Source organism: Aspergillus affinis (genome assembly GCF_023601865.1).
Source record: "Aspergillus affinis strain CMG 70 chromosome Unknown NODE_42_length_251493_cov_91_322052, whole genome shotgun sequence".
Classification (NCBI taxonomy): domain Eukaryota; kingdom Fungi; phylum Ascomycota; class Eurotiomycetes; order Eurotiales; family Aspergillaceae; genus Aspergillus; species Aspergillus affinis.
This window is the reverse complement of record NW_026515823.1, coordinates 56,434-79,374: the sequence shown is the minus strand read 5'-3', so window position 1 is coordinate 79,374 and position 22,941 is coordinate 56,434. Positions and strand designations below refer to the sequence as shown.

Below are 22,941 nucleotides of genomic sequence, written 5' to 3'. Positions count from 1 at the left end.
GATGTTCGCTCTCTTGTCTGTCTCGGTTTCGAAGACATGTGGGAAGAATCAGTCATTCTTTTTGAATATGGATATGGATATGTGTACTTATGGATGGATGGAAACTCTGGGTCAAGATAGCGCTGGACGCGAACCAGTCATTCAATGATGAATCAAGCAAGCTCATTATCAACTGTCTATATCTGTGTAAATTGTATCATCGTATCGCTTGTTTTTGCAAGTTTTAACCTTGAACCCACCGGGCATCAACCGCTGGAACACGCCCTCAGAATCGTACCGCGTGGCAATCTCCTGCAATTTGGCATGGTTCTCCTCTCCGTACCCTTCGAAGATATTCTGGAACCCCGCGGAATCACCCATGTAGTTGAACGGATCATATAGGCCCGCCTTCATGGTTGCGTTGTTAATCGCAAACGTTGTATCCTGGACCCACTCGGTCACGATATCATCGTACACGGAACCGATCCACTCGACGACTTCGGCGTAGCAGAGGTAGATCTTTGAGGGGTCAAGACCGAGGGCGTTTCCGCCGCGGGATTCGGACGCGCGCATCCAGTCGGCGCCGATGGGGTGCCAGTCCAGCTGGATGGTGGAAATGTTGGCCGTGGGGACCTGAGCTAAGAGCTTGGGCAGCTCGTTGAAGAAGGTGCTGTTGATGATGGTGATACCCTCGAGGAGGGACTTGTAGTCGGTGGCGGCGACGAGGACGTCGCTGGTTGATTGTGAGTACTCTGTTTTTGGGGACAGAGAGAAATAAGGCGAAAACGTACTTGATGTGAGGCACAACCATTTCGCCCGTCTCAGCTGCAAACTCGCTCAAGGTCTTAAAGCCCACAGTGCTGTTGATCGACGGGATATCCGTGAAGGGCTTGAAGATGTCTGGATAACGGACCTCCTCGCTGTCATAGAACAGGATAACCGAAGCCATCAAGGTCTCGCCGGGGACGAGCGCAGGCACGATATGCGTCTTGGGGTCGGAGATGTTGGCCGCATAGGTAGCAGCAGCCTAGGGATTCCGTTAACTCATCACGTCGTGTCTACCATCTCGGGCAAGAAGAAAAACATACAGCCAGGAATTGATCCACATACTTCGCCTCGACGGTATGCGCACTCGTCTAGTTCTTCGGGGATCGGATCGTCTCCATATCGAGCCGCGTCACGATACCGAAGTTGCTGCTGCCGCCCTTCAAAGCCCAGAACAGATCCGGGTTCGACGTCTTGTTCGCCTGCGCCACGGTACCGTCCGCCAGGACCACCACGTAGTTGACCACTGTGTCGCACGCGAAACCAACCTGATTACCGTAGAAGTTGACGCCGCCGGCGAGGATCGAGCCGGGGACGCCGACGGGACCGAGACGACCTCCAGCGGCGGCGAGGCCGAATTTATCAAGGTAGGCGTAGACGTATTTCCTATTATGATGAGGAGTGGAGAAGACTCGCACATGTAATGACTATTCCGTAGTCCGTGGATAGCCTGGCATCTGCCATGCACAGTGGAGGAAAGCAAGTTCTCCGGCTGATTTGTATTTGCCAGCTCCAATCCATCGTCATTAGATCTCACCCACCATTGGGCAAGGATACGCTCGGTGAAAACTTTTCCCTTGTCTTTCCCTGCGAAATTAACTTTCATCTAAAGAGGAAAGCCCTAGGTGAGACTACCAGAGCCCGAACCAAAATTTGCGATCACTTGGGTCGGGGAACAGTTGCCGACGTGAAACTCTGCTAAGTGCTATCCCATCTTTAACAGAACCCCCTGGCGGAGTAATGTTCAAATAGCCAACCTGTCCATACTCCGTGATCTGGACAAGGGTTGAATTCAATTTGCGGCGACATTTTGCTCAAGACTAGACTGCACAAGGTTGCAGATCTATCGGTGATCTAATCGAGAAGGATCGCAAAGGCGCGTGGTGAGGGACCGAGCTGGAGAGACGCCAGGCCTTGCGCCCAGCATGTCGCATGGCCACCCAAGCTGGAACCATTGGAGGAACGGATCAAGAAGCCATTTTTAACGGGCCATTCTATTGGGCCAAACCGGCAAGTGGCCTGCCTGCCCAGGTATTGAGCCGGTCTCTGTGCTCAGAAGTTTGGCGCGGCGTCGATTTCGGAGCGACTAGCGAGCGCTAGAGCGATCAGTCGAATGGCCGAAGGTGCACGGATGCCTCGGAGTTCTCTCGGTTGAAAATATCATAGAGACAAACAGCAAGACAAACCGCATCCTCTGGATAAACGAATTTTTACATTGACTGCGTTGTAGTCTAGACATTCGAACCCGGGCTGGATTGCGACCGACAGATGCTCACATGCCAACATGACAGAGAAGGCGCAATTCAATAAACTTTCGACGGTCGCGAATCGTCGCAATCGTTGAAACCGCGAGCTGCAAAAGAATTGGGGAAACCCATGATTGAGGTCCAGGGCCCACCTGGTGCGAGTGTTCGTTCCGTGGGACGGCGAGGCGACGACGAAGCATTTGATCTTTGCCGTGTTTTGTGGATCCTTGGTAGGCAGATAGAGAAATACTCCGTGGTCTGTATTTGAATTTGCCGATATGGAGTGATGATCGACCGAGAGTGAGATCGCAGGGCGTTGTCGATGGCCGGTCGGGAGAGAGTTGATTGCTGATTGTTGATTGTAAGAAAAGAAGAACAAGAGAGGGAGAGATGCCTAAGGCCGGTGGCATGATGCTGTCAGGTGACCTCCCCCTCGGAGACCAGAAGTATCTTGTTTTCTTGACTTTATCACGCCCCCCTTCAACATGATCGCATACAGATGGAATGGCCGAAGAATATCCCTCGATCTGCCCGATGCAACCAAAAAGGAGGTGGACTTCCTGGACACCTCTTTCTTCACTGCCATCCCCGGTCGTCGACTGCCATCGCCGCATGAGATAAGATCTCTATCAAAGAATGATAAATCCGCCCAGCCAAAACCGGTGATCATCGAGGATCTTGATCTGATTGTCAAGTTCGGGCCCTCTATAACCGCCGTGAAAGCTCTGAATCTCTGGATGATTCGACATGTATTCCACGAGAAAGTTCCGGTGCCCGAGGTCTTCGGTTGGCGAATCGATGACCAGGGCTTTGGGTTCATATACATGGAGCTGATCCGAGGGCCAACGATCCATGATTGCTACGACTCTCTTACCGATGGTCAAAAACAGGAAATCTGTGATAAATTGCGTGGGGTCCTGGATACTCTGCGCCAGCCCAGGCAAGACCCTGCAGACCGGTTTGTTGGTATGGCGAGATAGGACAAAACCTCCCTATCCTTAAGTAACATCGTATACAGGATCAATCAGTCGGCAAAATCTCTCAAATTACGTCTTTATAGATCAGCCGAAGGGGGGTCCCTTTCCCAGTATCGAGGCATTCAATGACTGGTTTTCTTTACTGCACCAATTGCGATTCAATCACCGATACAAGGATCCCAACCGGTGCTTGTTGCCAGACAACAGAGATATAACGTTTACCCACGCAGACCTACGCCGGGGAAATATAATTGTTTCCTCTTTCAACCCACTTCGAGTTGCCCTCGTGGATTGGCAGCAGTCAGCGTGGTACCCAGATTATTGGGAATATTGCAAACTTTTGTACACGTGCTCATACAAGGATGAGTGGCGCATCAAATTCATTGATACCTTCCTGCAACCTGACCCAGAGATTTGCCTGGTATTTTCTGAATACGCAATGGCCATGGGTGCGGTTTGACCCTTGGATAGACAATCACACAAACATTTAATCGCGCTTCTCAGAGATGTGGACAAAATCAGTTCGAGTGCCCAATACGCATGGCTATGGTTTCATCCAGACATTTCCTCTGTGGCCAAAATTTTTAGACCGAGGATCAAGGGATAGATTGAATGATCATGGATTCTTCAAAGTCCAACCATTGAAATCACAGGATGGAACTATTGCATAGCTTCTGTGGGCATTTTGGCCTCTTGTGTCCTTGAATACTAAACCTGTTGCGCATCTGAAGCGGGAACTAATTTGCAGCAGTTACACATTTACATGATAATTTCACAAAGAAGGAAAGGTATCCTTCGACAGCAGCGTCAGAACAGCTTTCATCACATTATCATAAGTCGAATAAAGAGTTGGAAGGACCTGCCAACCTCTACGGCCATGTCACAATGCCACCGAGACAACTTGCGTACTATCCGGGCTCTGAAACCGCTTCATGGGCCCATACGTCGACGTTACTTTCCTCAACCTCACTCCCCAGAAAAATAGCGGAATTGCGAGTAGCATACTAGCAACTTGGATAGCAGTCATCTCGCCAAAGACGGCCGCCGGGCCTTGACGAGTGATCCAGTCGGCAGCGTACAGCGACAGCAGCATCCCGATGGTGTTGCGAATAACGAAGATAATGACCAGCGCTTCACCGGTGACCTATGCAACGGGTTAGATAGCCACATGTTGTCTACTCTACGGAAAACTTACCGGCTTGTAACAGTCCAACGAATATGTCACCGCAACATTGGAAATAGCAGCCACACCGAACGCCTGCATGGCGTATCCGACGGCAGATCCCATCCAATGGACCTGGTTGGCGATGCATAACCCGAAGATGAGGAGACCCGCTGGTCCGATGGTAGCGGGGATTATGATGGCAGGCAGTCGATACTCCGGAAGACGCTGGCCATGGCGCCGTTTCGTATACCGAGTGGAGATGACATCGATGAGTCGACCACCCAGGTAGAAAGCCAGGACGGATCCGATGAAACCGGAGAGTGATAAAAGACCCAGACTGCCGGCAGGCCAGTTGTACGGGGCTGCCGTGAAGATCCGCGATGCTGTCAACTGAACGACGATATTCCTAAATGAACATTAGATTAACCGAACACTGACTAGAGCCGACCGAAGATCGATCTTACCAGCCCGCACAGATGCCGATAGAGAAAGCCGCCCATATCAACTGTGGATACGCCGCGCTACAGATGATGTCCAGCAGAGTGCGACCGAAGGAAGCCTCGGGGTTGTATCCTCGCGTCACCGACATCCATTGCCACCAAGTCCGTTTGGAATTCGACGCTTGTCGCTTGTTATATGAGGTCTCGCGGACGGTGAAAATAGCGATGACAAAGACGACTCCCACGGCGATCGCGACGAAATAACACATCCAGCGCCAGTCTTGCTCCTGCACGAGGTATGCATTGATCAGCGGTCCGACGAACAGCCCGGACGTCATCGCCAAGTGGAAGATCATCAGGTAATGGCCACGCTCGTGCGGTGCCACCATATCGGAGACCACCGCAGGCACCGTTGCGTCTGCGGCGGAGGCGACGAAGCCCGACAGGATACGCGAGGCGAGTAGTTCGCCGTAGCTGGAGGCTTGACTCGACCAGACGTTCATCATGCTCAAAGCCAGCATGGAGATGAGATAGACCGGTCGCTTGCCGATCACCCGCATCAACGGCACCCAGAAGATGTTTCCCAGACCGAACAAAAAGACGTTGAAGCAGACGAGTTCGCCCGCCTGGGTTTGCGAGACTTGGAACTCCCGGACCACGGCCTGCGTGGCGACGGTGAAGTTGCTGGAATTAACATTGGCGAGGAAGGTAAAGGAGCAGATGGTGAGGTAGGTCGTCAGTCGTCCTGTCGTGGACCAGTTCTGGAAGCCGTCAGTCTGAGGCGAAGTGCCTAAAAGCGGGTTACTGCGCGCTGAAAACCCTTACCTGGGGATCATTTAGGTCAATTTCTTGGTATTCTTTGCCATCCGAGGGGATTGCACCCATTTCCTCCGCCGCGCGATCGATATGCGAGGAGGAGGCCTTGGAATCGTCCATGATGCGCGGGTGCGGTGGAAGACGGCGGACGAGCCAGACGCCACGTACTTAACTTAAGCGTTGACGATCTTCCCCACAGGCCAATCGTGAGTCCGATGACTCCGATCGCAAGAATGAGGAGAGCTGGAAGTCCCGGCGGCTGCAGTCGGATATCCCGAGGCGATCTGAGCGAACTCATTGGTGAAGGATCGCAGGATCGTCGGTTGATGCCATTGTCTCCTCAAATTCCTCGTCATCCTTCTTCGCCTTCTTCATTTCCCCCGGATTTCCCTCGGCTACCCCGGGCGTTCTCCCCACAGACGAAGACGTCCCACAATCGTAGTGGCTTCGAGTTGGTCCCTTCTATCGAGTTCTGCCTCTTTTGATTACGCTGCAATTGAATTAATAATGGTCAGCGCCGAGTGATAAGTACTAGTTTGGTGGTGGCGAATGAGAATGACGATCATGCTGTCGGTCCGAAACCCCTTCAGAAACACCGTTGATTAACATTATAGTACTCCGTATACAATATGATATGACAAGAGATAGTTGTCCTCCAACAACCCCTTTATACAGTCTGTTCATGCCTCAATCTCCCCCGATTGATCTCGCGAATTTGTTCCTCCTCTTGCTGTCTCTCGTCCGCCGTTTGCCGTCTTTCTCGCTCACGCTCCCGATTCTCATCTGTCGTGTCTCTCCCCTCAAAGATGCGAATGTAATACTCGCACAGGCCTTGATGTGACACGCGCTGCCACTCACCAATATCCACACGTCCGTCGTCGCCGACGCCCCTGTTGCCGAGTCCCAGATTGTACGGCCGATACTCAGGATCGTGTTTCAAGCGATAGAGCACGCTACCGTGGATCTTCGCGTTCTCCGGCAACGGGCGTCGCTGCCCTCGCGCATGCCATCGACTATCCTGTACGGAACCGTCGGGCGAGACCTTGGGCCTCTTGAAGGGGAAACACTCCAGGACGCGCCAAAACATCGTCTCCAGCGTCTTGCCGGGATCGGTGTAATGCAGCGAGTCGTGGAGCTCAGCACTCGCCGCCCTCCGTACAATGTCAGCATCATACTCCTCGGTGTGCGGATCGAAGCATCCCATCTGCGTCATTTGACGGTGTTCAAACGTGAGGCCGGCCAGCGACGCCTCCTGGACCATCCACATGAGCGGAATCTGACTGACGGGCCACTTGTCTGCAGCCCATCCGCCCCCGACGTCGCTGTGATCGCCGGAAAAATACACCTCCTCGAAGTCCGGATTCAACGTGAAGGGCGCCTGGCTCATCAGATCAGAGTTTGACCGCGCTGCCCAGGTACTCACGCGAGGGAGCCTCGTCTCGCCGCGCCGGTGGCGCGCATCCTGGAAGAGCACGGGCTGGAACTTAATGCGGCGCTCGTCGATACTCACAGCGTGACGCATTGTCCTCGGGTTGGGCTGAATGGGGTTTGACGTGTCGAAGTCCCAATTAATACTGGCGACGCTGCTAACAGTGTCAAAGAGACCGAGAAAATCCACCCAGCCGATCGACCGACAGAGCGTGTCACGACTGATTCGCAGACTGGCCTCGGCGTCGTCGCGCTCCTTTCCGGGCGGCGCAAACTTCCAGGATGTGAAGGCTTGCCAGACAAAGGGGATCAGCTCCTCGTTGTCGGCGGATAAAAGACCTACAAAATCAAGCATCTCGTTGAGGAACCGTGCCGTGTATGCCCCGCGAGAGAAGCCGAAGAGGTAGATCTTCGCGCCAGGCTTCCATCGACGTGCGAGGAATTTGTACCCGCTGAAGACATGTTCGTCGAAAGACGAGGCGAAGGCTTGCTCGAAAATCGTGTGCGTGGGAAGGTTGTTGAATGGACGAAGGGCGGCGTTGGCGAACGTTCCGGGAGTGGTTTCTTTTCCTATACCGGCTGGAGAGGGTCTTTAGCTGTTGGTGCTCAATGACGAAAGTCGGTGGAGTGAGCTTACGCTGGTAGTAACAAACTAAGTCGATGGCGTCAGCATGGTCCATCAAGTGCACGGTCGGAGCTCAAACCTACATCGATTTTCCTTCTTTCGGTCCAGCATACGAAAGATCTTGAGGATGTTGCTCTCCGATCCATCAGCCCGAAACGTATTCCCTGTTCCGTCGAAGCAGAGGATGAGCTCTCGCTGTGCAGGGCATTCACAGTCGCTTGAGTGCGACATGTTGACCGATGCTTTACTAGGGTGGACAGTATGAAGGTCAGACGGGTCTGTATAGGACCGACCGGACCTTAAAGATATCCCGGCTGAGAACCCCATGGGAGGCTGAACTAGTCAACCGGTTCTAGGCTCGTTGCCGATGTATGGCAAGGCTTAATGCAGTGTCGATCCTCGCATCGACGCCAATAGCCCGGCAGTAGTGTCTTAGGGAGGCGTCCACACCGCGTCTGCCACGACCGCTGAAGTTGGGGCTACTGGGGCTTGTCTTTGGCCTGTCCCATTGTTCGATCGTGGCACATGGCTCATTGTGGTTGTCAGCCGGTTGCGTGGCATTGCCCGTGGATTGGGTTGGTGGAAGATGCCTTCGAAGGCAAACGCTGAAGATCGAAGATGAGATGAAAGTCTTGCGGATCGTCGGCGAGCAATCCGGTTGCACAATCTGACATGCAAATGGTCTCGCTTAGTGGCATATAGTTTGTCTCTTTTAGGATGGCTGATCAGATACGTCATCAAGGGTCCAACGACACATTTCCAACTCGATTCTTCAACCTGGACCGGGCAATCATGGACCATGCCCTACACACGTAAGCCGAAGTAAGAAATTAATAGCCGGGTAAACAACCCAACACACACCCTGAACAGTGTGCTCATTTCTCTGGCATTCTGAACCTAATCAATGTTTGCCTGCAATTATCTTCGGTGTTCAATGTTGATTGTGACATGTCACCCTGCACAGCAGCCACCTTACCCACATTGAGTGTTGCTCGTTTGATTCGTAGGTCATATCCTATTATGGCCAAGATATGTATGAATGCGCTTCATGTGAGCTGGCGTAACTACCCCAGCTTCGATCATTTGCCCAGAGAGCATAGTGACTGCACAATGTGTGATCGTCCATCAAGAATCCATTTACATTCAGATTTATCTATGCTTAATGATCCTTCCAAGTTCAAACAATTGTACTATGTACATATGTACACTTCAGCTGACATCTCAGCCCTAACAGAACACATGTCACTGAATCCTGTTCCCGGTGTAGATATACCCAATCCCGGGTTTAGATAATCGTCCAGTCCAGACCATTGCCAATCACCGCACTCCCTCACAGACCAAAAACGGAAACACCATGATCTTGCCCTCCTCCTCGCTCTCCCAACCAGTCACCTTCTTCTCCAACCCCCACCCAACCTCCACCTTGACGTCCTGGAACCCAACATCTCTCATCAACCCCTCCATCCACACCCTCTGAATCCCATGCCTTTCCACACCCTCCAACTTCGCCTTCGGATGGAACTTGATCGCCTCGGGCCCAAAGTCCTCGAAATCCGTCAAGACGACCCTCCCGCCTGGCTTTAGACACCCTAGTAACGTCCCCAGAAACGCCCGCAGATCGGGAACATGGTGCATCACGAGATGCGACAAAACGAGATCAAACTTCTGCCTCGGACCGTGGGGGTCACTGCTATCTTGGGCCGGAAGGGTCTGGTCCTCAGGATCCACCAGTAATTTGCACACGGGGATGATATTCCCCAGATCAGACGCACTCGCATTCGCAACCTTAGCCTTCAACATATCAATCATGCCGTCGGCCGTATCGACCGCCACGACGGAGCGGACTAGCGGCGCCAAGCGCGTTGTCAGGAGGCCCGTTCCGCAGCCGACTTCGAGGACGTCAAGCAGGGGAGTCGACAAAGCATCTGCATTGACATTGGTGGGATCCTGCTGCGCCAGCGACAGTTTTCGGATGATGGGTTCCAGGGTCTGAAAGGCCAGACGCGTCGATTCTTGCACGGAGGGGTTCAGGTCCCAGGTTGCGGCTTCGTCGTTGAAGCGGGCGTTGCCGGTGGGATTTGGTTCGGACATTGTATATATGTACAGTACTTATAATGTAGTATGACCTGGGTATGTTCGTCCGTAAGTGACCGTAAACATTGATGAGGGCATGCAGTGTGACTGGGATCGGGAGGATCCGATCCGTCGGCAGTCGGTTGCCGATGCGGGGAAACTACGGAGTAAGCAGTGCAATTGACGGGTTGGTCCTATTCTCTACAGGGTTTAGTTTATGAGAGAGAAAAGGGACTCTGGATTTATAATGCTCTCAAACACATAGATTCCAAGTAGGAAAGGAATTGAAAGAAAAACTATGTCATCATATCCCTTGAGCCTGTACACCTGGAATACATCTCTTACGATGGGCGTAGAGGGCTTAAACAATTAAACCCCGCGATAAACACCACAAGGAAAGAAGTCCTATGAATTGCTTAGATCTCTGAATGAACGTCTTAGACCGACCTCAGCAGGAAAAAAGAAGCCTTCCATAATAGCATGGGGGGGTTGCACGCCCACAACTCGGTCATACAGTCTAACACAATAATAGTGCACCACTTTACACAGTTAGATGACTCCCACAGCACCCCACAGGCTCATGACTCCATAGTCCTTATCGCCAATCAGTTCCCATCGAATGCTGATTTCACCAGGACGGCAAGTGAGCCGCGGAGAAGGATTGAGACGGATTTCTTAACCCGATGAGGAAGGCTTCGGGCCCGATGCGGTTGTCAACACACCCATTCTGATTGGCCGAACCACACCTCCGGGGCGAGCATTTGTCAGCGCCGCTTATCAATCTCTGCCGTCCGATATCGCCGGCAGGAATTCTAGGAGGGGTAGAGAGAATTGGAGATGGGAGGGTTCTATGTAGATTCCCATCGGATGAGCGAATCTCAGCGATTATAAAGGTAAAAAAAAAAGAATAGAACACATAGAAATTGTATCAGTCACTTTTAATTATCCACCCGTAACAGAGGTATTCATATCATCCATCTAGTAAAGATAACGCAGTCCAAGTAACAACGCCTTGCAAAAAACCGTAACCCATTAATCTTGCATTCACAACTGGATCGTGTCGTTCATAATCTTGACCTCCTCGCCCGGCTTGAACGGGGGCAGTCCGATGTACGGACAGGTCGAGCAGCGGAAGGCGTCGCCGAGCGAGCAGCTGTTGCACGAGCTGGTCTTGCCTTGCACCGTAAAGTCCATCTCGTCATTCAGGTCGTCCGCCTGCAGCTTAAGCACGTTCAGATCCTTGGTCGCCTGATCCTGACGATCTTGGTCCTCCTTGTCCAGTTTCTCAGCGAGTCCGCACGTGCAGTCTTTGCAGGGACGCCGGCGCTTCTTGGCCTTTTCAGGCTGACAGTTCGACGCTGAGATCTATTAGCAAGGGAACCGACAGGTATAACAAGATGAAAGACAACATACCAGTCTGCAGCGGCCGCTTCATATCATCCTCGGACAACAGATCATCCTCGTCAATCAACTCGTCGCCATCGACAAACCCAACCCCATTTGTGCCGTTCGTGATACCCACGCCATTGCTGTGCACGCCGTTAATCCCGTTCGAGATGCCGTTCGAGACCCCATTCGTGGCGGGGGTAGTCTCCTTCTTGGCCTTCTTCTTCCCTCCGCCCAACTTCAAGGGCACCGCGACCGACTGGAAGACCTGTTTCTCGAACCCGCCATCCTTCTCCACCAACCCCGCCAGAATTGCCTCGAGTCCCTCGTTCGCGCCGAGCGAACCAGCCTGCAGCTGCAATTTACCTCCCGACTTCATCGCCGGCACCAGAGCAGTATAGACATCGCGGGTGAGCAGTCGAAGCGCCTCATCGCGCCGGGCGCCGTTGTCGTCCGTAAGAACCATGACCAGGTCGTAGGTATCGGCGGGGAGAGGAACGAAACCGGCGGACAGGCGGTCCAGCATCTGCAAATCGGTGGTGGTGCGATCGAAGGTGGTGAAGAGATCTCGGAGTTTTTCCTCGTGAGCGGCAATCGAGGGGGGTGCGAGAAGGAGGCTGCGCGTTTGGTTTTGAGTGACGATAGGTTTGGTGGGTGCCGGGGAGGGGTTGAAATCGTCGGCCATGTCGAGAGTGACGGCCATTTTGGCGGTTAGAGAGGGAATAATTCTATTGGATGAGAGATTGAGAGAAAGCTAGGTACGGGGGTAAATGGTAGGTGGTTTTGAGCGAGGAGAGAAGGACGGAGGGAATGGAGAGTGAAAGGGGAAATGATGAAACGAAAAGAAGGGAAAGGAAGAGAAGAAGGAGGGGAGAAAATGGTTGATGCTGATTAACAGTGGCGTAACCGTTTGTGCCTAATTCTTCAGGCGCTGTTGCCATTGAGGGTCCCGGTGGATGCCTGAGGATCTCCGCGGGCGCTTGGCCGGATTGCATTACCGCATCGGGCTGCCTCGATAAGCCGATAAGGAGTCAGGGCCTGAGGCAGAAGCCTGTGCCTTGGAGAGAGGGCGAGAACCCTAACTCTCGTCCTCAAGGTTGCTGTTAGCAAAGGAACACCCTCGTTTAGCTATGTACCTGGATCATTTGTAGACTAGGAACACTCGGGATACCATCGACTTGAAACTGCCTGTAGGGACTTAGTAGTATCATAGCATGAGCAAGCTATATATAATGTTGCTGCCCGGCCATGCCTACAAATATCAACAAAATCAGGACTCTCCCATCAGACAATGAAAACTGAATATCATCCCGATCATAATGAAAGCCGATGCGATTGACTACGTGCGGAGAATAAAGTGCTACATTTACCATTGACCGCCAGTGACAGCTGAGATTGCCTCTGGGTGAGCGGAGTTCCGATGAGACGACAATATCGGCGAGAGCAGGGGGAGCCAGGGGGCTATGTTCGGAAAGTCTTTGAGTGAATAGCTCAGAATGTGAAGTGTGCATTCGTACATGGCCGTCAGGCTGTGAAATGCAGCAGAGAATCAAAGATCAAATGGTCCGTCTCAGCTAGGGCAATCAGCCTGGTTTCTATCTTTACCAACTCACGAGAGACCTGTCAAGTGACTCTTTACATAAACGACTGCTAGGGATGAGTGAAATAATCAAACGAGAACATGTCACACACTCGGTGGAAGGCGGAAGACCTTGCTGAAAACTCTGCATATCGAGCAAACTCAGGAGGCATGGAGTGGTGGTTGTCCTTCGGACCTAAACACGGTCAAACTCAGCTCCAGTGGATATCTATAAGTTTATTCATGTTCGAATGGCGAATGTCGCTTCGAGGGAGCTACACAATGGTCTTTACAACTGTCTGAGAGTCCCATCGCGCAACGAACACACATGGTCATTGTAGCTATGCAAGGGGCGCCGAAGGAATGAAGGCTGATCGGGCACGTAGGGACCCACGACCACCGTGGTGCTATGTATGTGCGGGTGGATGATACGTCCAGAGCTACCTGGAACCAATAGTTCGACACCATGCAAGCCCCCGCTGATCATCCCCTTAATAGTATTTGATTGCTGGGGCCCTGGAATGTTGCACTTGCAACGCTCGAGTCGCCCAATGTAACCTGCCGCTTTAACACTACACGCGAGTCAAACATACATAATATGAGGAATAAGAGCCAGCGATCTCAAAATAGCGCGCTCACATTCCTGGAAGAAGACAGTCATTGGCCATATGTAAATGGCATTTGGGTGCGATCCCTCAGACCCGACCAGCCATATTGACTGCCAGGCCAGCATCTTAGCGGGAGAATTTATCGGTGAAGGTTGAATGGATGATCATGCAGGATGGCATCCTTGCATGTACATTGAGTCTCGACACCAATAGTGTCCCTGTCCAAAACGCAGACCGACTTTCTCTGGCAGCGAGAATGTGGAAGCGCATTCGTATAGATATCAGGTCCATCCTGTCCGCCAAAGATTGCTACAACTTTCCGCAAATACCAAGGCTCTAATACCGCGAAATCTAGCAAAGATGGTCAATCTCACCACTCTTAAGCTTCCCAATGAGGTGATGTTCGAGCGCCTGGTGTCGCTACTCGAAAATGATCCAGAACCAGTGATCTTTGACTCTCGGGATGGAGTCCAGGCGGGTTATCCTCAATTGTTGGCAGACATCCGGGAGACTCGTCAGAGAGTCTATCAGTCTCTCCCGGAAGATTTGTTTGACGATAAGGGGAGAATCAGTAAGGACAGACCGTGCGTCGGCGTCCTGACACCTACGAGTTATGACTTTGTCGTCGCCGCCTTAGCCATCCTGGCCATGGGAGGTGCTATTGTGCCTCTTGGTGAGTTCTGCCCAACAGAAACGGGGAGAAAAACACGCAGCCCGCGAGGCAATTGAAGCAGTGTTAACGACCGCACGACAGGCCTGAGACTGCTACCCGAAGAAGCGGGTGAACTTCTCCAAAGGTCTTCCGCAACGGGTATTTTGACCAGCGCGAAGTACGAGGATTCAGCCCAAGCAATCCAGACACATGGAAGTTCCAAGGGCCAGTCACTCCCCGTCATGCCCATTTCGATCCACCACGGCCTGCACTCGCGGAATAAGGACCTGAATATCCGGGCCGAAATCGACCCGGAAATGACCATTCCCGAGGATACGTGGAGTGCCATTCTGTTCACATCAGGCACAAGCGGACCGCCAAAGGGCGTGGTGCACGTACGGAAACTCTTCAATAATAACCCGCTGCTGCAGACGGAACCGATTACGTCTCTCTGCTATCAGCCACCACATTGGATCAGTGGTTTTCTTCTGTTGCTCAGTCGCCCGCTGGCCGGACATCGCCTGGTGATGAGCAGCAGCGGATGCGCGGAGCTATGGGAGGCACTGCGTAAAGGCGGCATTGATGGGTTTTGGGCAGTTCCGACGACCTGGGAAAAGATGAAGACTCACTACGACGAGGTCTTGAAGCTTCTCCCTCCCGAGGAGACGGAGGAATATCTCCGAGGAATGAAGGAAGTTAGCACATTCCGAGTCACGGGCGCTTTTGCCACGGCTCAGGTGCGCCAATTCTGGCGAGATGTCTTTGGAAGACCTCTGGAATGCGGTTTCTCAAGCACCGAGCTGGCGGGTCTGGGTTGTACATATCTGCCGGGCCCGGACGATGAACTCGGAATTGAGGTAAGACGACGGCTCCGGGTGAATGCGAAAAGCATGCTAATTGTGCATAGCGCTGCATTGGAGAGCCGCAGCCTAATGTGTCAATCAAACTCACCGAGGGCGACTCGGGCGAGCTGTTGGTAAAGGGAAAAGGGATATTTTCCCAGTAAGTGTTTCGGCCTGGTATAATCCATGCATCCTGGTAACCGTTTCAGCTACCTGGACAACCCTGCAGCTACGGAGGCAGCTTTCGACGAGGAAGGCTACTTCCGAACGGGGGATTCGGCGCGTCTTGTCGGGCCCAACGTCGTCCTGGATGGTCGATTCAAAACAGACTGTAAGCCCATTGTTTTCCCTTTGAATCCGAGCCGCTGCGTAGCAAAGAGAACAGTAGCTCATAGTCGCAGATATTCGTACCAAGGGACACCGAATCACCATCTTCGAAGTGGAATCCGAGATCATGATGCTCCCCTATGTGTCGGAGGGATACATCTTCGGCGCACCGGATCGCGATGGAGATCGACTGGCAGCACTGATCCGCTTGGATCCTACCGCTCTCAAAACCGGAAACGCGCCTGATCTGCGACAGCTGCGCGTAGACCTGCACAAGAATCTCTATGCTTTCCAGTTGCCGGTCGCGCTACGATTTTTGCGCGACGGGGAGGACGTGCCTCGAACCGACACCGGAAAGCTGATCCGCAGAGATACCGTCGCGCAGTATTTCATTCCTAACGAGGATTTCACGTATGGTAGCGACGTGGAGACATGCGACTGGAACGAACCGGTGGCAGACGGAGTCAAGGCCTGGGATTGGGGAGGAACGCCGTACTAAAGGAAACTCGGGGATGGAGATGAATCTGGTAGGAATCCATATTTGGACAGATATTAGAAATATAATTTGGGTTTTTCATAGCAAAATGAAAGTACGGAGTAGTGTCGACGCTGTTGTCCCAAGCTGCGTGAGTGAAGGGAAGAAAGAGTCCAACCAGTCCCGAGGACTAAAAGTCTTGGCGCGGAGCTTCTCCGCCTTTCGTCATCGCCGTCCTGCCCGTTCCTCTCTTCCTCCTCCTCCCCCCTCTCCAACCTCCACGTCCTCTCATTCACAATGGGTCTCATCAAGCGCGTTTTCAAGCTCACCACCTATGGGGGTGCTGCCTCCGTCGGTGCCTTCTTCTGGGGCACGCGCAAGTCCACCTTCGTGCCTATGAGTCCCTCCGACCCCCTCTTCAATTCCCCGTTCCATCGCGCCCAGAACCCCGAGGGCAACCCTCAGACTTACGACCTGTGCATTCGCCGGGTGCCACTTTCTGAGATCAATCCCTCTCTGCTGGAGAAGAAGGGCAAACTGACCGAGGCTTTCTGTGCTGGTATCTGGAGTGGCTGGGGTATTTGGCTCCCTGTCCCTTCTCCCGACCGTAGTACTCGGTTCAGGATTATACACACAAGTTGAAGCATTGACTAACCGCATGAACTGCAAATAGGATACGCCTACCAGCGCTCCCACCACGAACGCAACGCCCCCAAGGAAGAGACGAAGAATCACCTCTGGACGCCCGAGCAATTGCGCTCCTCAACCTATGACGTCGGCACTCTGATCACGGACCACTTCGAGGTTCTGGAGAAAACCCCCGAGCGGATCGTCGTGCGATGCGGTGACACGCCACGCACCCAGGGTGTGCGCCCGTCTGACGGTCTGTTCGAAATGTCGGCCGTTGTGAAGCCCGACGAGGGTGTCGCCGAGTTTGGCCTCAAGAGCTTGTTTTTCCAGGGCTTGGGCAAGGCCGAGGGCCAGCCTATGCCGGCCCATATTCTGTGGCTGCACAAGCAGTACACTAAATTGTGGATGGAGACGGCGTTGCCGAATGTTCGCCGGTGATGAATGATCGATGAGCTCGGACACAGTTCAGCACGGAGGTAGAGGCGGAAATCTGACCGGTCGGAAAACTGTCTGTACATACGAAGCTATACGAATCGAATACTCACGGACGACCATATATTACCTGTTGGTGGCGATATATCCCCTTTGAAGTCAATAATCATATGCAAATTCGCAAGCATCTCCAGGATCCTTGAATTAAATACGCTATACACAATCAAAGCTGGAGGACTACTTGGATATAGATTGGAGCCCCCGTTGGGACCACCAGCTGAATGAGCATCATCACAGGATTTGACACCAGCACGCGAGAGATCGGCAACAGCAGTCAGACGATACTTATAAGCTCGAGTGCCGCGTAACTGGATCTTGATCCAGAAAGGCATGCCCACCGGAAACCCGCCGTATGGCAAGCAAAGATGCGGTTCGATGCGCGCCCGACAGGCGTTAATAAATTGCAAGAGGGCTGGCTTCTGGGCCATGCTGCTTTCTGCTAGTCCGATCATTGGGAGCTATAATATTGTCTGCATACCTTGCCATGATGCATCATTTATGACTTCCAGAACAATGTTATATAGAATACCTCATGCTATGGCTGAAAACCCATCAGGGACCGTTTTCCCGAGATGTATCTTACCGAGAAGAAAGTAATTTCTGTACCATCGTAATCCGGTCTGTCCAACTCAGCTATGTGTGGATATTATGGCATGTTTTTCAAATATTTACCGGCTGGCGCCTTGAAGGCTACTAATTAACGTCTCATGGAGTACGATCACTGTGGAGGCCCTTCCAACAGCCTAGGCCTCCAAAGGCACTGCTATCATCATCCGCTCTTACGTTAAGGCCTGCATCTGGATGTGCCGGGGAGTCGGCATCTGACTTTCGTCTGGTCCGCGCAGTTTCTGGAACCCTAGAGGTTCCTACTGGAGACTCCCATTTCGCTGCGATGGATTAGGCTAGTTCCTCTGATAGACATCGCTTATTCCGCCCGACCCGTTCTGAAACTTCGTCCGACGAGATGACTTTAACCAGACGGGCAAGTGCCTCATGAGATTGCACTCTAACACGCCACACAAGGAGAAAGTGGTGAACGCCACGAGCATGTGTGATCAAAATATCGCCCGTCGTATTGACTTTGTAATATTATCACCGTCGGCCGGGCCTGCTATTCCATCGTCGTGGGATTCCCGTCGGGAAGGCTTAGGCACCAGACCATCGGGTTCGGCCGATCCAGTCTACCATTGTTCGGTGAGACCGAGGATGCTAAGTTTTGCAGTCCCTTGCCTCCCGTAAGCTTGTGCCATGGAACAAGGACTATAATGGCTAAGCTCAGACCAGACTGATTTGCCGAACTGCCATGCGATAACCGCTACAGACGGAAAGGTTCAAGCAGGCTAAATCTGACCGTAAGATGGGCCGCATAAATTCATGTTAGACTATGTCCAGACGTTATGATTAAAATAGAAAACACATATGACCAAGGCTAACAGTAGACAGCATGCAACCAGCAGAGCGATTGGATCTCAAAACCAGAGGATTCGAGGAGTGAACGTATAGAGGCTGCCTAGTATTGTTGCCATATTGTGCTCATATACAGTCTGTAACCTCTACATCGCTGTTATCACAAAACAGCGAAACTGACTACATCTGAAATGCTTCTAAAACCACCGTGCGACACAAAAGCCAACTAACTAGAATGCCCTCCTCTCACTGCTCAAGCAAACCAAAATAATGACCTTGTTTTCCACAGCCAACATATGGAGCTAGCGTCAACCGTTGAACTTAAGCGAGAACGCTCACGCTCCACGAAGCAGTATGCTTCTCTCACTCTCATCATCCCTAAAATAGCCGCATTCCTAATGTGCACACATTATACAAACCTCCTCACATCTATCGGCATAAACATAACACAGCGTTGTCCTAATCGAGACAAAAGAAGCGCAACCAACAGCATACCCCAGAGTGTTACATAAATAAAATAAAGTAAGAATAGGACCACCTCTCACTCGGACTACTCCGTATCCCGTTCCAGACTCCGTGCTCACCATTTCTCCTTCTTCTTGTCCTCTCCGAACAAGGATGCCACTACGACGGTAGGATGGGAATTAAGGAACCATGGGACCATGGGACCATGGGACCACCGAACACTAATCAAAGGAGATGCGGTGTGCCAAAATAGGGAAAATTAGAATTCGATAGCCCCCTTTAGATATGGATCTGTCCCTGTCTTGAGTTCAATCCACAAACCACATGATCCGTGGGTGTCAACTAATTAAGTATTTGGCTCGGTCGAACTTACGTACAAACCAAAGACGAACTACTACCTAACTCAATCTTACCTTACCTACGGAGTACTCCGTACCTATACCTAAGCGAAGAAGAAATAAAAACAGCCAACTCACACTAACTATCCGAACCAGCAGGCAGACAAGGAACTCACGACCCCTCCCAGAACTACGACTAAAACACCAAATAAACACCAGCGGTGAAATAGACCTAACCTAAACCAGGGGGTCGAATATGACAGGACAGTTTCCGATATCCCCGTACAGGGGGACATTGCATTCATATCGCATTTATGGGGATAGGCGAGATGGATATGACAGGTCGGGTGCTTGTATGCAAGGGGCTGGAGCAACGGTTCTACGGGGGTACGCGTTTTGGACTACCTTTCTCTCATACTTTCATAGAAGAATGGAATTGAGTTATGAAATCGGCATGAAAGAGATAGTAAATGCAGGAATCATAGTTCATTGCTAAAAACACATAACCGACCACCCATCCCATCCGGATCTAGATATGCAATAACCACAAAGATAATTATAATAATAAAACAAGGCAAACGAAGGAAGAACAGAAGCACAAGGCCTACTCCACTATCGAACGCCGTGGCACTGCCTCAATCACCGACTCCATGCCCGGGCTCTTACTCCAAATCCCCGAGATTTCCAATCCCGCCTGATCTAACAGCTCCCTCCACTGTTGCTCGGACCGCTCAATCCCCGACCCGATGCTCATCATCTGGATGTCCAGCGACGCCTGCATGAGCGGCGTGTCGGTGTCCGGGAGCACGAAGTCTACAATGATGAGGCGCGAGTACTCCTCGTCCATGGCGGAGACAGTGTTGAGCAGAATCTTCTGACAGATGTAGTCGGGCCAGTCGTGGAAGATGGCGCGGAAGTAGTATGCTCGAGCTCCTGTCTCTCGTTAGCATTGTAACCTAGCAATGAAAGCAGTCGGTCGGAACATACCCTTAACAGGCTGGGGATCTAAGAAACTGTAGGCCATCGGCTCAATGCCCTTCCCTTGCGGCGCCGAGACCACCTTGGGGAGATCCTGAACAACCAGGCGGCCCGGCACTTCGGGATGTTTCTCGCGGAATCGCATGAGGTCGTGGCCTTGATTCCCACCGACATCGACAACGAAAACCGCGTCATCATGGTCAATCGCTTGCTCCGCAAGACGCTCGATAGGGTATATGTCGAACCAAGACGGCCGCCCTTGGCGCCTGCTGGCCATGTACGAGTTGAACAGGGCCTGGTGCTCCTTACGTTGCGCCAGCCATTCGAATTGACTTTGTCCCACAGCCCACCGCATTGGGGAGCGTGAGTACTCCTTCGGCGTCGTGTAGTTGTGCTCACGGAAGTACTCGGGGAGCCTGCTCAGCGTCGGCATTGTCAAGTCGTATCTGTGCCGGGGTCAATAAACTATAACCCGAACAAAAATCAAAACTCCAATAGGCCAAAAAAAACATACATGCAGGGTACGCCGTCGCGTCCAATAGGCTCGGTCATGGCCTTTGTCTTGTCGGTAGGAAAATACACTTCGGGCTCGTAGCTGGCACACAGACCCAGAGCCGTCATGACGCGCATTAAGCGCACTGAACCACTGTTAGACCCTTTGGAGATGTCGTAGCCTCTGGCATCTTACCGATGAGGGCTTTTTCAGCGCCCGAGCGAACCGCCAAGTCCTTCGCCGACCGCCCGTCGGGATGTTTCACAAGCAGCTGGAAAAGGCCCAGGTCGATGACAGTGCGAAGAGCTGCGTTTTGAGGAGGCTGTGACTGCATCAGCGAGGAACAGGAGTAGTGCAGATCAGGCAATGCATCTCACCTGGTAGATCAGTCGCAATGCAGTCTCGGTGGGAGTCTCGACGGCCAGCTTCAATTGATCCACCAGCCCAAGCAGGTGGAAGTGTGACTGTGCTGAACATGCATTTGGCGATGAAGCAAGCAGTTTGATGTCCTCCACTAAGGAGAGGACTTGTGCGGGTTGGCATGCAGCGGCCATATCTACAGCGACAAATGATGGACACGAAGCCAGAAAGACGAAAAGAAAAGGTTGAAAGATGAGAAGAATACGAGATAGCCGAGGGGCGGTGAAATGAGGTGATGCAGAGGGGAGTTCTTATAGGAATCTTGTGTGAAGGGTGGCCGATGCAATAAATCGACGTAATAATTGGAAGGACAAAAGGACGAAGTCGCGAGGGAGGAAATTGATCGATTTGGCTGAAAGCGGCCGACGGGACACGTGCGCGACGATTCACCTTCGACTCTGAAGCCGAAAAGGTGAGAGTCAGCAGTAACAACTATAGACAAGATGATGGAGTACCGTGGGAAATAGATTGGCTTCACACCATCTCTGGCCCTCCATCGGCCCACGTCTAATCAGGAAAGTGTGGCGTGCAACTCGGTGGAACTCTCATTTCGTCACAGAGGGTCTAGAAGGCGACGAGTCAAGAAGGAATATTGGCAAACTGTTGACATCGCCTTCTAAACTTCTTCTGCAGCAAACATCTATGGATTTGCCCCCAACCATCGACAGACTGCCCGAAGCCACTCGCTCCCAGTAGCCTGGGATATCTTCATCTCGCCCAACCGTCGGCGCCACCGCCGCAAGGAATCAATTTTCTCTTTCTTTTATTTTTTCACAGGACTTTTGTTCAGCTCGTCTCTTCGGGGAATAGCCTCGCTCCTACTCCGTACTTTGTGAGAACGACTAGTGAGGGATGCTGATCCCACAAGAAGAACGAGGCTTCATGTGGATTCCAGATAGTGTCATCCAGAAATGTCCGTCCGGCAGGATTCCCGTCTTTTGGTAGCCACTACAAGAGTCATTTTGGACCTATCGGAGTACTTCTGAGGGAAAAAGACTCTGTAAATCTTACATACGGTGCTCAGTAGTTCATCTTATCGCGGTCGCCCAGATCGCCCAGATCGCCCGAGCTCCTGCGCATCGCGAGCGTCAACAAGCAGAGGCCTGTGTGTATCGATGTTACCTTGTAAGATTTTGGACACGGGGCATTCGAGAGGGGATCTCGACAAGCTAAGAAGCTGGCAGGATTCTCACAGCGACGGTCGTGAGATTGACTTCGATAGATCCAGGAACGTCCGACCGATGAAGTCGAACACCTGCATTATTGGTATCATATCAGGCCCAAACAACGGATGTTTGCGCCCTCAAGTCAGAGCAAAAGTTCGCATTGCGAGTCGGAGCAAAGCCCGAATTGGGTAGCCCCTAATTCGTGCCAGTACAGTAGACCTGTCCTCATTCCTCACGGAAACCCGGAGACCAGATCCGCAGGTGAATATGTACCTAACCATTTTGGTAGTTGACACAGAAGCACGAGCCTGGGACTTTTTGATTTTGATTTTTGATTATTTTTTTTTCTCAAAGGGAATACACCGCATGTCTCCCGCGGGACGGGTGAAGAAGATGTTCCGACAGTTGACGACTGGGATGATGCCGCGAAGAAAGAAAAAAAAAAGTAATAGTGATGTTTTCTTTTTGCGTAAAGGCGACGGAAATTTGGGGAAGAATCGGTGAGCGGCTGAGAAGAGGACCCGAAAAAAAAAAAGCAATATACAAACCATGTGGATACGCGCAGGGTTATCGCTGAATGTTCGCAGCACACGGTCGCACACTGTCGCGAGACAGAGTTTTCAAGCTCCCTACCAACCCCCCCGCTCAAACGTAGGAAATACATCATGATAAGCTGCCACATGCATCCAGAATGCGATCTGAGCATGGCATACTCATACTGCGTTCGTAGATGCGAATGAACGTCAGCAGCTTCTTTTCTGGGACGCCGGCAGGTTCATTAAATGTTCTCCGTAACTGTGGTTGGACAGGTCATATATGGCCGTCGAGCCTATCAAACATCTCGAGGGATGTCCTTGGCGCGTCGGATCGACCGTGTGGCGTTCCGACA

The 22,941-nt window shown here is 52.0% G+C and overlaps 9 protein-coding genes across 9 annotated transcripts; 3 read left to right on the top strand and 6 right to left on the bottom strand.

Moving 5' to 3' along the window:
• Positions 1-168: 168 nt before the first annotated feature.
• KD926_007361 (FAD-binding domain-containing protein) lies at positions 169-2,470 on the bottom strand (the record flags this gene model as incomplete). Its single annotated transcript, XM_053100208.1, has 5 exons — positions 169-712; positions 771-1,006; positions 1,090-1,115; positions 1,166-1,410; positions 2,301-2,470. 5 exons carry the CDS (start codon positions 2,468-2,470, stop codon positions 169-171), a joined length of 1,221 nt encoding a protein of 406 aa, XP_052956072.1.
• A 285-nt stretch (positions 2,471-2,755) lies between these two features.
• On the top strand, positions 2,756-3,250 carry KD926_007360 (uncharacterized protein; the record flags this gene model as incomplete). Its single annotated transcript, XM_053100205.1, has 1 exon — positions 2,756-3,250. The coding sequence occupies one exon, from the start codon at positions 2,756-2,758 to the stop codon at positions 3,248-3,250; it is 495 nt and encodes a 164-aa protein (XP_052956071.1).
• Positions 3,251-4,127: 877 nt separating this feature from the next.
• Positions 4,128-5,788, bottom strand: KD926_007359 (putative polyamine transporter; the record flags this gene model as incomplete). The annotated part of the gene is made up of 4 exons (XM_053100204.1): positions 4,128-4,391; positions 4,443-4,818; positions 4,877-5,613; positions 5,678-5,788. 4 exons carry the CDS (start codon positions 5,786-5,788, stop codon positions 4,128-4,130), a joined length of 1,488 nt encoding a protein of 495 aa, XP_052956070.1.
• Positions 5,789-6,335: 547 nt separating this feature from the next.
• Positions 6,336-7,952, bottom strand: KD926_007358 (T6SS phospholipase effector Tle1-like catalytic domain-containing protein; the record flags this gene model as incomplete). Its single annotated transcript, XM_053100203.1, has 3 exons — positions 6,336-7,675; positions 7,734-7,748; positions 7,805-7,952. The coding sequence occupies 3 exons, from the start codon at positions 7,950-7,952 to the stop codon at positions 6,336-6,338; spliced, it is 1,503 nt and encodes a 500-aa protein (XP_052956069.1).
• Positions 7,953-9,038: 1,086 nt separating this feature from the next.
• On the bottom strand, positions 9,039-9,812 carry KD926_007357 (class I SAM-dependent methyltransferase; the record flags this gene model as incomplete). The annotated part of the gene is made up of 1 exon (XM_053100202.1): positions 9,039-9,812. One exon carries the CDS (start codon positions 9,810-9,812, stop codon positions 9,039-9,041), a length of 774 nt encoding a protein of 257 aa, XP_052956068.1.
• Positions 9,813-10,838: 1,026 nt separating this feature from the next.
• On the bottom strand, positions 10,839-11,883 carry KD926_007356 (DUF689-domain-containing protein; the record flags this gene model as incomplete). Its single annotated transcript, XM_053100201.1, has 2 exons — positions 10,839-11,152; positions 11,208-11,883. The coding sequence occupies 2 exons, from the start codon at positions 11,881-11,883 to the stop codon at positions 10,839-10,841; spliced, it is 990 nt and encodes a 329-aa protein (XP_052956067.1).
• A 1,844-nt stretch (positions 11,884-13,727) lies between these two features.
• Positions 13,728-15,687, top strand: KD926_007355 (class I adenylate-forming enzyme family protein; the record flags this gene model as incomplete). The annotated part of the gene is made up of 5 exons (XM_053100200.1): positions 13,728-14,040; positions 14,122-14,876; positions 14,927-15,021; positions 15,071-15,192; positions 15,263-15,687. The coding sequence occupies 5 exons, from the start codon at positions 13,728-13,730 to the stop codon at positions 15,685-15,687; spliced, it is 1,710 nt and encodes a 569-aa protein (XP_052956066.1).
• Positions 15,688-15,960: 273 nt separating this feature from the next.
• On the top strand, positions 15,961-16,731 carry KD926_007354 (uncharacterized protein; the record flags this gene model as incomplete). Its single annotated transcript, XM_053100199.1, has 2 exons — positions 15,961-16,240; positions 16,337-16,731. 2 exons carry the CDS (start codon positions 15,961-15,963, stop codon positions 16,729-16,731), a joined length of 675 nt encoding a protein of 224 aa, XP_052956065.1.
• Positions 16,732-19,599: 2,868 nt separating this feature from the next.
• KD926_007353 (S-adenosyl-L-methionine-dependent methyltransferase) lies at positions 19,600-21,020 on the bottom strand (the record flags this gene model as incomplete). The annotated part of the gene is made up of 5 exons (XM_053100198.1): positions 19,600-19,928; positions 19,983-20,419; positions 20,488-20,611; positions 20,662-20,788; positions 20,844-21,020. The coding sequence occupies 5 exons, from the start codon at positions 21,018-21,020 to the stop codon at positions 19,600-19,602; spliced, it is 1,194 nt and encodes a 397-aa protein (XP_052956064.1).
• Between the last annotated feature and the right edge of the window lie 1,921 nt (positions 21,021-22,941).